Source organism: Canis lupus, chromosome 18 (genome assembly GCF_048164855.1).
Source record: "Canis lupus baileyi chromosome 18, mCanLup2.hap1, whole genome shotgun sequence".
Lineage (NCBI taxonomy): Eukaryota > Metazoa > Chordata > Mammalia > Carnivora > Canidae > Canis > Canis lupus.
The window spans coordinates 32,379,532-32,394,098 of NC_132855.1; the positions used below are offsets into that span (position 1 = coordinate 32,379,532).

General features: G+C 35.0%; 1 protein-coding gene across 11 annotated transcripts in view; it reads left to right on the plus strand.

Annotated features, from left to right (window-relative positions):
• The window catches only part of ETV1 (ETS variant transcription factor 1), a 96,441-nt gene extending 82,036 nt beyond the window's left edge, over positions 1 to 14,405 (plus strand). For all 11 annotated transcript variants that reach the window (XM_072783965.1, XM_072783967.1, XM_072783964.1 and 8 more), the window contains 2 exons: positions 4,786 to 4,887; positions 9,626 to 14,405. In XM_072783965.1, coding sequence (XP_072640066.1) covers positions 4,786 to 4,887; positions 9,626 to 9,847 — 324 coding nt within the window. In that variant the 3' untranslated portion in view covers positions 9,848 to 14,405. The remainder of the gene's footprint in view (positions 1 to 4,785; positions 4,888 to 9,625) is intronic.
• Positions 14,406 to 14,567: the final 162 nt, after the last annotated feature.

The following is a 14,567-nucleotide window of genomic DNA, read 5'->3' on the forward strand; positions in this document are numbered from 1 at the left end:
TATTAACTAAGAAATTACCAGAATGAGATAATTCTAGAGAGAGAGAGAATATGGATAAATGGAACACACTTTCAACTAACTATTCACCTGGCTTACTGCTGCCTTCTCCCCACCCCTATGCATGTACAAATGGAGTTTTCCTGAAGATCTTCTCAGTTCAATTTTTATTCTCCCCAGGTCTAGCTTGAGGCTTAATACTACTACCATTATTACAGCATAACCCACTAATATCATTTTGGACCTCTATAGAAAGGTGACTTTTACGTAAAATGTTTGTATCTTACTAAAGGTGCTTTCTCGGCTACTGTTAAAATTGACTTTAGTTTACATTAGCCAAGAAAGCAATGGACGACTTTCAATTAGCATGCCTATAATGGCTCATATTGGCTGTAGGGTCTAAATGCCTCAGAAACATGTAAAATTTAGTAAGATATCCAGCTAATTTTGAACCCAAAGTGATTAGTTTCGATTAGTATAGACTGGACATCTACAATCTAGGCTAATAGGACTTTACATCTTCAATTTTCTGCCCTCTGAAACCGTGTATTCATGCATAATCAGATGACATGTCCTCATTTGATAGCCAGAAAATAAGTTACTTTCCTTATTTAAGAGATTCTCTGATTCAAATTTGTATTAAAAGAAGTTTGAAATAAGAGGAGCTGGTTAGCATAATTATGTCTACTTCAGATGACATGAATACACTAGTAGTCTAGAGGGATTAGCTTTGTATCTCCATTGCCCTCCACCAAACACACAGAGGGCTCAGTATCAGACTTTGAAAATATCCATTATCTAGTATGAGCTAAGTGTTTGGGTGTTTGAATTTCATAGTGTGTCTAAGGCTTAATTTGGCTCTCAAAGGAAATTCATTTTTATGTAGATGTGCTTAAATGATGTAAGTGAAAGACCCATAAAAATGTGAAGCACTAACAAATGGAGTCTAGAAACACTTAATGTAAAGTAACTTGAAAGCCCTTTAACATGATGGGAGTGTGTGTTCCTCACCTCATCAAACATGTTAATAATCGCTGCAAGAGGTGGTTCATCCTAGACCTGAGTATATCCAACAGCAATTTCTATTAGTTCTTTCCTCTACCTAGGACTAAAATAAAGTGAGCAGAAACAGAACTTTTTTCCTGCCATATTATTTGTTAAGGTGGAAAAATTTCTGAATTATGTTGGTAATTACTCATCTCTGAAGAATAAAGTTCTTACGTACATCATTAAGGTTTTTATTTAGCAATTGTTGACTTCATTTTAATCATGAATAAGAAGACTTGAACAGATGACCATTAACTTCTATCAGATTCTAAATTTCAGTGATTTTTAATTGCAAGAAAGACACAATTACATCTGTTCAATACAATAAACATTTAGATACCTTTTCTGCAGTAGACTCATGGCTTCTAAAAAGGCCAAGTAATTCAGAGGCAGTAGACCATTTCCAAACAGTAACTGACTCAATGATAGTTGTTCAGTAAGTACTAAGTCTCCTATGGCTTTTGTTCAAAATAAAACATGTTTCTAATGCCGCATTGCTCACTGTTGTAGTCGCTCCCATTAGACAATGGCTGTACCATTTACATTTATTTTTTGGAAAGCATTTGTGAAATCCCTTTAGCCTCTGTGGCCCATGGTCACCCTCCTTCTTGAACCACACAGTAGCTCCTTGAGTGTCTGTGTCAATACAGCTCCTGAAAGGTGCCTCTGAAGCCATCCTTGTAGGAAATACTCATTGGTTCATTTCTTTCTAGTTCATTTTGCATTTTAAAATGATATTGAGGAAGCCTGTTGTCTTGTGCTGATGATCTGCTCAGTGTGCTTGAGTAACTCAAGCAAGCACATGTTATTTAACAGCTCTCTTTTTGAGATATTTGAGATAATGAGATGTTATTTTCAAATTAATCATGGATCCGAGGGAATTGTCTCAGAGAACAGTTGTTCACATAGTACAACATCTCTAGGACCCAGTGAAGTCTTTCAAAGATATTCAAAGTTGTTGAGCTACATGAGTTACTAGGAAGTCTGATAACCAGGACCTAGTTATGGTTTCCAGGTTTACTGTTGGGTATTCAAACATGATTTTTAAAAATAAATTAATATTTGAGCTATTATATTTTTCTTCTAATTCATTTGACAATTTGAGTGATTTTTTTCAAAGACCTTCTTCATTTATTTGAGAGAGAGCATGAATGATGGTAGGAGCAGAGGAAGAGGATAAACAGACTTTTGCTAAGCACAGAGCCTAATGTGGGGCTTGATCCCGAGATCCTGAGATCATGACCTCAGCTGAAATCAAGAGTCTGACCCTGTTGACTGTGCCACTCCAGCATCCCTAGAGTGATTTTTATAGTTCAGTTGCCTTTTCAGTTTCCTTATTAATAGTCGGAGTTGAAGGAGTATCATAAGGAAGTTACTGAAAGTGTTGCCATCACTGCACCCATTCCATGTTGAGAATGCTGCCTTGGCTTTTAGTGGTGCTGGAGGTAGCAGTGATTGGTGGCTCATACATGAGGGCCGACTGGGCTTTCTGTGTTGGTACGTGGTCTAAGCTATCTAGGAAATTATCTGTATTACCTATTGATTTTAAGTTTCAATCTTTTTTATTTTTATTATTGTGATAATAACATTTAACATGGGATTTGCCCTCTTATCAAATTTTTAAATGTATCATATAGTATTGTTAACGATGGGCATGCTGAGGTAGAGCAGATCTCTAGAATTTACCTTGCATGACCATCCCATAGGCATAGTGGTGTATCCCACTTCCCTTTATGATAAATGTGACATTGAACAAATAAAAACAGCTCGAAGAATATATTTTTTGTTTAAAAATGTCTACTAACACCCACTTGTGCTGAGAATTAACTGGCATCCTAAAAATCAGACTCTGCTGATGGTATCAAAAAATTATCTTTCTCTCCCTAGAGACTTCCACTGGGTTGTCTCAAAGTTGGTTGCAAGTATTTGACTTCCTATATGCATCCTGGTGAATCTCTAGAGGAGAATCATTTATAAATGAAAAGGTAGTCAGAAACTGGTGTTTAATTTAAGGAAATATTAGTAGTTTATTTTTATGTCCCTTCCATGTTTGCGTGCTGTTCAGTTGCCAAGTCTATTAAAGATTTGCTGATGCCCATTGTTACGTTTTATGGTTTGTTTTTGTTTTTTTTTTAATTTTTTTATTCATGAGAGACAGAGAGGCAGAGACATAGGCAGAAGGAGAAGCAGGCTCCCTGTGGGGAACCTAATGTGGGATCTGAGGACCCTGGGATCATGACGTGAGCCAAAGGCAGATAGATGTTCAACCACTGAGCCACCCAGGTGCCCCACCCCCATTGTTAGGTTTTTAAAAGACATTTTATTTAGAAAGTACTGCTTTCATTTCTTATTGCCACCCTCCTATTTCACTATTGCTAAGAACACTTACATTAAAATGAAGTTTATCTTTGGAAAATTCAGATGTACCTGCCATGCTGACTGCTTGGATATGTAATCATGTTCCTGTTACATCACATCTCTCTGCTCTTAAAAAAGTCTACTGATGCAAGTGGCTAAATTACATTGTATCTTCATTCAGGAAATACAAATTAGCAGGGGGAGAAAATAGCAAGGATCAGTATTTTTGAAAGAAAAAAAAACAAACCCTGGGGAAAGGTTATTGCTAATAAAGAGGAGAGGAGACAGAAATGATCTCTCTGAAAAGCATTTTATTTTTAGTATAGGATGTGGCATAGCAGCAACTTGGAATTTCATAGAAATGAAGGAAAACCCTAACCCTATTAGATAACATCCTCTTGGGGTCACCTAGGTATGCATGACAGCTGCAGTTTCTGCTCAGAGTAATAAAATATGGAAATCAATGAGAACACGTCTCTAACTGGGGTAGCAGAGGCAAAGTCAAAGCTACACTGTTGGATGTAGCGTTTCAGGCAGCCTAGGGTGGTGGTGAGGTCGGGGATACAGACACATTGCAGAAGGAGGTTTCCTTGAAGAGCTCTGCTTTGCCAGAGAGGTTGCTCCTCCAAGGCCACATTCTCAAAAACTCTGAGATTTTTCACTAAACAACAAAGTGGACATTCTGCTTTAGAAGTTTTTGTTTGTGGACTCATGTACATGGTGACCTTTTCCACTTCCTTTTTATTTTTAGTGTCCAATTACTGTTCTCTAAATGAATGCTTAATTCCTCAGTTCAGTATTGGTTACAGTTTTATTCTGGTGCTGCTTCAGGCAATAAAAATTATTTGCAGTTCAGATTATGAATTTGTATACTGTTTCCTTTGCTACACACACAGTGCCACTTGTTTACTCTTTCATTGAGTATCTAACAGGGTATTTTTTCTTTAGTTTATCATAACCTCAGAAAACACCTACACAAATCACTAAGCTGTGCTTGATCTATAGGTTTTATCTGAAAAACTATAGAAGGAAACAACAGGCAGTAGATCTCACAATGGGAAACTTGCCTCGTTTTAGTGAATTGCAGCCTGTTCATTCCCATTGTAAACACATCCCCTTATTTCCATTTAATTTTGTATCCAAAACAATAGTGACAAAGAATTCTATTGTGAAGTTTCAGAATGATCACTGCACGCCTGGTTTAAAAGCAAACCAGGACACAGGAAAATTCAGATCATGAGAGCTTTTGCCTCTTTACTTATGTCTTTAATTTGGATGTGTTTTTGGAAGATTTGGAAGTCCTTGATTAATTTACTAATGTTTTAGGAAATATCTCGATAAGGTAATGCTTAACACTACAATGTAATTCTGTTTTGGTGACAGGTGGCCCGGCGTTGGGGCATTCAGAAAAACAGGCCAGCTATGAACTATGATAAACTTAGCCGTTCGCTTCGCTATTATTATGAGAAAGGAATCATGCAAAAGGTGAGCAGCTACAACAGCATTAAAATTCATTGAAATGTTGCACATTAATCTGCATGTCATACTTTAAAAGCCACATATCATCGCATTGCTGAAGCAAGGTTTTCACTCATTTTAACATATGCTTAGCTCTTGGTTTTGGTATGACAAGCCTTTCTATTTATAAATTCATGAGCATTATAGTCCTATGTAATAATGTCATATAGAAACTAGTGGACTTTCTGGAGGTCTCAACTCTACCGTATTTGGTAAAAAAATGTTGTTTCAGTACTAATATTCCCACATATTCCCAGAAGTTTTTGGTAGTCTGCTGTATTCTCCCCAATGACATAATTTTGAAATGCCTTTGTTTATAGATTCTGATACTAACTGAATTCTTACTTTTCCCCTCCGTGTTTTGATGCTTAAAACATTCAGAACATTTCTTGTTCTCCTGAAAAATCTTTTCTTGTTTGAAATCTTGCCCAGTTTTGCTGCTTGACAGCTCAGAAACCTAAACCATTTATTCAAAATCGGTATTTGATATTATTTCATTGGTGAATGAAGTTGAGTTAAATGTATTTTATTTTATTTCAAATGAGCTTCTTTTAATATTTGAAGGTGGCTTTAAAAAGAATAAGATAAAACAAATGAAGTACACGTAGAGCAAAATAAAATTTTGAATAAGGTCATGAATAAAGATCAAACATTGGATATTTGTTATTATTACATGTTTTAAGCCTTGCATGTGTATTCATTCCAACGTCTAGATTGTGAACTAAGTTTATGATCTATCCATTGTGAACATTACTCTTTTATTGTGCATCCTTTGTTCAGTTGGGGGACACAAACATAGTTATATATTGCAGATTTGGCATATTTTTATACCACTATAGTTATGCCAAGAAAAACTAGACCAGTTGCTACACGAAACATACTAGACTAGAGGGAACAGCATCATTGAGTTTTTAGACCAAAGGAAATCAATGCTCTGGAGTTTGCTGGCTCACAAGTCAGAATGCCCAAAATCTTTGAAAGATAAGTCTCAATTAGTCTCTCCCTTCCTATTTCCCTGAATCTCACCTTCAGGATGTGTAACCGTTTCTTACTTGCTCCCCTGTCTTCTCCACCTCAACACTGGGGTCGTTTTTAATTCCTCCCTTCCTCTCATTCACCTTTCCCATCTGCAGCCAAACCCCTTCAGTGCATCATTCCAGATGCATTCCATTCCTTCCATTTCCCTCACCATCTAGATGCTTCTGGCAGTCAGGTGGGCTGTCACTGTAGGTGCTCACCAGTTTCCCTGGGCAGTGTTGAGGTGCTGTCACAGAAAACACAGTCATGATTTAAGTTTACATGCTGCCTTCTCAAGGAATCAACTTTTTGAACAGATTCCTCTCCTGCTAACTGGTGGTGTTCTTACTTCATGAAGTTGTTGTCATTATTAAATGAAATAAGGTAAAAGAAACTATTTGCAACTATTTATTTATCAGCTAATATAGAATAGCAAAGTGTCTGTATGTGACAGACCTTTTGGGGTATTGCTACATAATATAAGAAAGCATAGGTTGTTTGATGATGAAACATATAAAATTGAAGTCTACTTGTAACTAGCACAAAAGGAGGGAAGGCTTTTTACAGTTTTTACAGTATGTTTACTCTTCTTCACTTGTTGAGCCATTCTACTTGCTACTGTGTGACACGCTTGTGACTCCCTCATTGCTTCACTGCTATGATTCTATGATTCTCTATAGTATCTTACCTTCTGATTTTTACCTAACATCTGTACCAATCTAATGTTTAAATAAATTCTAACAGAGCCATTCAGAGGAAAATTATGCTATCCTTAAAAAAAAAAAATCTTATGATGTGGAATTTTATATTTCAGTGTGTAGGGGAAAATGTTTATATGACCACACTTGTTTATAAACTTAACATTATGTATGTATGTGGTGTATGTTAGGGAAAATTAAATGGAAAGATGAGACATTGAAATAAAAATAATCAAATGAATCTAAACATGTAAAAAAACCCTGATTATTTCAGTAGCTCTGAAAGAGATAAAAAATGATGGAGTATGGCTTTTATTTATTTTTTATCTTTTTATTTTTTTGAAGATTTTATTTATTTATTTATGAGAGACACAGAGAGAGGCAGAGACATAAGCAGAGGGAGAAGCAGGCTCCATGGAACTCAATCCCAGGACCCCGGGGCCATGACCTGAGCCAAAGGCAGACGCTTATCCACCGAGCCACCTAGGTGCCTGGAATATGGCTTTTAGACTATATGTGTACACTTCTATTTCAAAACCTAGGAATTCCCAGGAAAATCTATGCAAATATTTTAACAGTAGTTATTTCTGGATAATATAAGGATAGATCATTATTTTCTTTTGGCTTGATTTGTAATTTTTAATTTTCCTCCAGTTTTTCTGTTACTTCTGATATTTAAAAAGTTAACACCTAATTCGAATATCTAGTCTTTCAAAACACAGTTCAAAAGATACTTCCTTGTTAATTTCTGATTCATCTCTCCTATAAAATTCATGTTTTATCTATCTCAGCATTGCACTTTGGGTATATTTAATGTACAGCATTTTCTAGATTGTAATCGTATTCCTAATAATGAAAGACATTATTTCCCATGGTAATTATCAGCCCTTGTTCTAAACTCTGACATTTAACATAGTAGTAGTTCCAAAAATGTTTTTTCATAAGAAAAATAGTAGGAAGCAATGAGTCAAGGCAGACTCCTTAAGAGATTTTATAATCTTGATTGCATGTTGTACATTTAATTCCCCATAGTGATTTTTCAAATCAGTTCTAATTATAACCAATAGCAACAGGTTGGATAAAAAAGCTACCAGTAGCGTAAAGCAAATACCTCTTTCTTTGCAGCTCCAAACAAAACAAAGCAGGTTATTAAATGTTCTAAGATATGCAGGCCATTTATTTTTTTTTTCTCAAATTGGTTTGAATAAAGAAAAAATGGAAAACCAGGATTTCATATCTTGGGTTTGTTTCTGACATTGCCAATTTTTATTTTTACGGCAATTTCACCTTTATGAACTTAATTTCCTTTTTATAAGGGGCTGAAGTAAGTAAATTTATGCCAACTCTTCTGTTTGTCATGCAATGTACCGGAGAGCTGTCCATCTCAGTTTTACAAAAGGCTTTCCAAAGGAAGCCGTTCCCACCTCTATTTCACAGAACAGGAGGAACTGAGGCCCGGTTAAAAACACATCCAAATTCATAAAAACTAAATGCTCACTGTTTTCAAACCTAAGACTATTCAGATTACTTGGATCCTCTAAATTGGTTCCTGTTCCAAGGTAAAAAATCCAGGACAAAAAAATGTTATAAATCTTAAGTCCAGAACAGTAGCAGTCTTTGGTAGTTGATTCTTATTTTCCAAACATATACAGATAGTTTGTGAACCATGAACTTAGCATTCTCCTACATCACAAAGCAGCTAGCAGTGCCTTTTTTTGATACATTAGGAACCCAGAGGCACTGAATAATTTTCACCTTTCTAAAATTACTAATCTCTGCATCTACATGAAGAGTTACCTCAATGTCAATACGAAGAATTGTATTCATACACACACCTACTCCCACCCTCCATCTCCAACCCGCCCCAGTTTTTTGAGAACCTCTGTTTTGTCTATTAATGGGGAAGGAGGGTGCATATTTGTTCCATTCAATTGTTTATAATTTCCTAGAGAAACATTATTCTTCAAAATTTAAGTTTGGGACATGTCATTCCCTACAAATTATGCTACTTCTCCTTTATTTCAGGCAGCTGTCACATTTCTGTTTCTCATTTCCTCCCTATCATTGTATATTTTAAATTCCTTTCACTTTTTTACACCTCTTACTTCAATTTGACACTTTACACACATCCTTAACTTCTGTCTAATGCATCTTGCCTTCATTTTTAAAAGTGATGTACCCAGGATCATGCTGTCCTCTTGATCCATCTTTCATTTAAATAAGGCTATGCATCTTATGGTTTTCGTTTCTTTCTTTTTTTTTTTTTTTTTAGATGGAAATATGCAGTCATTCCCCCCACCCCCCAAATAAAAGAAAAGAAAAAAGAACCAGTTCTTTTTTTGAATCAGTGAGTCACTAGTCTAGTCTTATTAGGAACACAGCACATTTTTCTTTTAAGGAATTTCAGAAATCTAATATTTAGAGGGAAACACTATGTTGTAAAGGTCCAATTATTTAATAAAGATACTACTATCTAAAGCAAAGGAAAAAAATTTCACTGTGAGATGCTTGCATGAAATCATTGATTTTTCCCCCCCCAAATAACAATGTAAGTTTACCTTTATGTTAAAATGAACAAACTGCTAAGCTTTCTAGCTGTGCCTGGAATGAATGTAATTATTACTCAAGGTCAATCATTGCTCAAGGTCTCATTTCCCTCTATTGGACTGAAGTGTATTCCACAAAGTAAGATTTTTTTTTTTCTTTTATGGATACCTGCTAACACTTGGTTACTTTCCTTTTGTTATGCATCCTTTCTGGTGTATAACCATGTTTTTGTTCTTTTCTTTCTCTGCTCTTTACCATTTGGGGATGGTCAAGATTGTGGCTCACCTGAGGTTAAGTGACAGATAGCTTTATGTCAGTTTCAGGTGTACAGCATAGGGATTCACTGTTTGCATATATCATGACATAATCACCCCAGGAAGCTAGTTAGTTAACATCCCACACTATACGTAAGGATCGATTTTTCTCTTCTGTGTTTTCATCAGGTGGCCGGAGAGAGATATGTCTACAAATTTGTGTGTGATCCAGAAGCCCTGTTCTCCATGGCCTTTCCAGATAATCAGCGCCCACTGCTGAAGACAGACATGGAACGTCACATCAATGAAGAGGACACAGTGCCTCTGTCTCACTTTGACGAGAGCATGGCCTACATGCCTGAAGGGGGCTGCTGCAACCCCCACCCCTACAATGAAGGCTATGTATATTAATCCAAGTGACAGTCACGCAGGGCCTCCTCGCGCTTCTCCTCTTTTTGCAGGATGCAGAGAATCTCTGAGTTCTCTTCAATCTTTGTTTGATTTTCGTTGTTTGTATTTTATTTTTAAATAATAATACACAAAAAGGGGCTTTCCTGTTGCATTATTCTATGGTCTGCCATGGACTGCGCACTTTATTTGAGGGTGGGTGGGAGTAATCTAAACATTTATTCTGTGTAACAGGAAAATAATGGGTGAATGGGTGGGGGGATATGGGGATTACTTTTTACTTAGGCTTGGGATGGGGTCCTACAGGTTTTAAGTATGATGAAGCTATATCATGTTTATTTGATTTCATAACAACATAAGAAAATGTTCATTTTCTCTGGGTATCTATGGTACAGTTAATTCACATTGTGTAAATATCCACTTGGAGACTATTTGCCTTGGGCATTTTCCCCTGTCATTTCTGAGTCTCTGCAAGGTGTACAAAAAAAATCCACAAAAAACAAAAAACAAACAAAAAAAAAACAACAAAAAAAACCTACTGTAAATGGCAGTTTAATTGTTAGAAATGACTGGTTTTGCACCTGTTGTAAAAAGGTATTTAGAGATCGCATTTGCTGTTATTTGTTTTGTTTTGCTTTCTGTATGACTCACAGAGGATAACCATAAAATGGGTCATTCTCTCTGAAGTTGAGTGATGATCACCATGACTGTAAATGAGGGGCACAGTTTTGGACTCTGGCTCCAAATCGAGTCACAGGCCAGTAGCATCCCATGTACCTGGTGCCACCTTGCTGTCTAGACACACATCATACTCTTGTTTAAATATTTTGAAGCCCGTTTCAGTTAAATAACGATATGTCATGGTCCTTTGAGATCTTCATTTAAATGTTAAATCTGGGATCACAATGAAGCAAAAAATATCTATCTCACTTCCTTCAGTACATAAAGAAACATTATTTAATCGATAAGAATTAACTGTACTAAATCACGTATTATGCTGTTCTAGATACAGCAAGCACTCCTTAAGAAAAATATCCAATACACTAAATAGGTACTATAGTAATTTTTAGACATGGTACCCGTTGATATGCATTTAAACCTTTTACTGCTGTGTTATGTTGATAACATATATAAATATTAGATAATGCTAATGCTTCTGCTGCTGTCTTTTCTGTAATATTCTCTTTCATGCTGAATTTACTATGACCATTTATAAGCAATGCAGTTAACTACAGATAGCATTTCAGGACAAAATAGATGACTCAAACCATTTATTGCTTAAAAAATAGCTTATGCCATGCTATGCTATAAGCAGCTTTTATGCACATTGACAAATGAAGAGTAAGCTTCAGCTTGCTAAGGGAAACTGTGGAAACTTTTGTAACTTTTGGTGAAATAGAAAATTATTTACAAACTGTCGAAGAATCTGAGGAAGTTGTTGTATGACATAGTGCTGGCACAGATACTCATCTTGTTTGGGACTCTTGTGTAAATGTGATTGGATTGTTTGAAAGAAGATTTAAAGATTTAAAGTTTCAAAGGGTTTTGTTTTGTTTTTGTTTGGCATTTGGAGAAAATATTGAAAGCAGGATATGTTGTTTCATTCACCTTGGGAAAAAAAAAGTAAGTGGTGTTATAATATCTTTGAATAGCTTGCTAAAACCGTTCAAACAAGAAGCGTGAGTTTTGTTCAATCCATCAATATCCCAGAGGAACAACATTTTTAAGAGTCTATAATGAAATATTAAGAAAAATATCTTAAACACAAAGCCAAAATCAACTTAAAAAAGCATTTCTTAACAAGCACAGGAAAGACTGATGAAAGATGATTGCCTGGCAACCGATTTTCCAACATGGCACACACAGGTCACAGCTTCTGTATCTACATTGAACAGGTATTGGGAAACTTACATACCATAATCAATACTACTCACATTTAATCCTACAAAAAAAAAAAACGATTTTAATTTCAACATATATATGTAACCTGTGATTTCAATGATTGTTCTGCATATACATTATATATCATTTGGCCCATTTGGGCTAATAATGCCTTAAAAATGAGAACTTTTTCCCCTCACTATGCTCATGTGGCCATTTACAGCACTTAGAATAAAAACAAATTTTAACATATTCAGCTGAAGATTTATTGGAAAGAGAACATATTTGGAGAAATTAAAGGAGAAATGAAAAGTGGGTCTTTAAAATATCTAAATGAAATTGTATTGAGGATTCCTTTTTTTTATTTTCCTCTTTTTCTTTTTTTCTTTTTCTTTTCAAATTTCAAGTTCTAATTTCCCGTTGGGGAGGAATTGGACTATGAGTTATCTTAAGGGATCAAAGGAAGAACTAGTATTAATTATATAATATTTAAGGACAAATTATTTTTCTGCTTAAGGTAGTGAATCACAAAACAAAATAAGTAATTGGCCAACATTAAGGATATTTCCGATACGGAAGGGTTCAAAACATTGCATTATAAACTCTTTTGGGAAATGTATCTAAAGTTTTCTTTTTTTTTTTTTTAAGTTCTGTTTTTATCCTACCTTTTGTTTGCTTGTGTTTTTATTTTCAGATAGATTAATAAATCTGGCAGCTGATTTCTGCAAGATTCTTGTGTTTTGAATTTCTAATTTAATTGGCTACTCATAGAAAATTAATTAAAAATATTTTTTTCTTCAACTTGGTAAAATAAACTAAAAGAAATATCCTCCTAGAGTTTGCTGCCTATTACCCAACAGACTAATTACAACAAAGAATGTTATATCCTAAATAACTAATGAAAAATGATCTTTCTTAAGTTATGCTGAAAAATAAAAATTCACAAAGCTAACAGTGCAGAGCAGTTCTCTCAAATCCTAGAAGGATTTTGGAGGTCATTTATTTGAACCTCCTTTTTACAGATTGTTTTAATTTCTTATAGCTACTATAACAAAGTTAATGGTTTGAAACTACACAAATTTATCCTTTTGTAGCCCTAGAGATCAGAAATCCAAAATGAGTCAAAAGCTATTAAAATCAAAGGGTGTGTATAGGGCTTGTTCCTTTCGAAGGCTCCAGGGGAGAATCTCATTCTAACTTCTTCCACTTTTAGAGGCTGCTGACATTTCTGGCTCCCAGCTCCTGGCTCCTGGCTTCATCACTCCAGTCTCAGTTTCTGTGGTCACATCCCTTTGTCTACTATCTTCCTCTGCCTGTCTCTTCTAAGGACACTTGTGATTGCATTTAGGGTCCACCCAGGATTATCTGTTCATCTCAAGATCTTTAACTTGATGACATCTTTGAAGTTAGTATCATTCACGGGACTGGGCTATGGAGGGGTGTGGGGAGGGTGTGTTATTCATCCTATCATGTAGATGAAGACACTTGTAAAAATACGGATTGATTTACCTATGGGCAAAAAGTCTTATTGATGAAGATAGGATTGGAAGTTATTGAAAAACATTTTTGTTTACCATTGAAATAGTTTTAGTTCACATAAATGGTACTGAAAGCATTCTATTCAAGTTTACCTATTCCACTAAAGCATCTGGTAATCGCATCAAGCTTTTACATGATTTGAATAACCGCTCATGTAAATATTATGTAATGAGAGAAAAAAAAAAGTGTGATAATTACAGAGTAGTAGCTCAGTTAAATCTGTTGTCCAAGCCAGAGTTATATTTTTTAAATAAATTTCTTTTTGTCCTAGTATGAGTTGTTACTATACGATCTCAACATCTGCAAGGGATTACTATTTAGTTCTAAAGTATGAGTCATCTATATGACAAAGACAGAAATCTACTACCCACTGTTAATAGCATTTAACTAGATTTTGGGCGTATCTAAAATAAGCTACTTTGTCTATCTAGCAACACTTTCAGAACTTATAGTGACAAAACATTAGAGGAGAAGGCCATTTGAATGTTTCATACTGGGTATCTTAAAAGAGGAAAAGTAAAACTTAAAAATAAGTGAATGAGCTATTTTCCAGTTGCAGTTTGATGTGAAGATGAGAAAAATAGAGTAGTACAAAAAAAAAAGTTGGTTCAAAATAAGAGAAGGGAATTAAAAAGCCTATTGAGCATATTAAGCAATTGTGATAAGAATTTCATAACAAGATTCCCTAAGATATCACTGTTGGACGGGATCCTGAGGAATTTGGCCTAATACTTAGAACTGAACTGGTACTTTCAGGGCTTGACTATAACTTTTTTTTTTTTTAAAGTAAGACTCATTTAGAAAGATTTATTTATAAAAAAATATGGAAAAATAGAGTTTGAGAGTGGACAGACACCTTTATAGAAGTAATGATTTTAGAATGCTAAATTATATATAGAATAGCTATGGTTCAGGAATTCATATATTGGGTACAGTTTTTTGTTTTTGTTTTTATTTTGCATGTAGACTCCAATATTCTTCCATTCTAAAATGATATTTAATATTTCTATGGAGAAGACATTTTCAATCCACTTGGATGTATTGAAATTATGGTTTGGAAATACATACTATGAAATTTGTGATTATAGCAAATTAAATATGCTCAAAACTTAAATCTGAAATAAAAGCCCAGAAACTGAAAGTATTATTGTGATCACTCTGAATGGTGGCACATCTAAAACTGAGAAATGTTGTCTAAATTTTTGACTTGCTCCTAATCATCTGAATCATTTTAATCATTTAGTTTATGACCAAGACACTTGAGTAATGTCTTTGCTACCCTTCTACCACTTCCCATGTATTA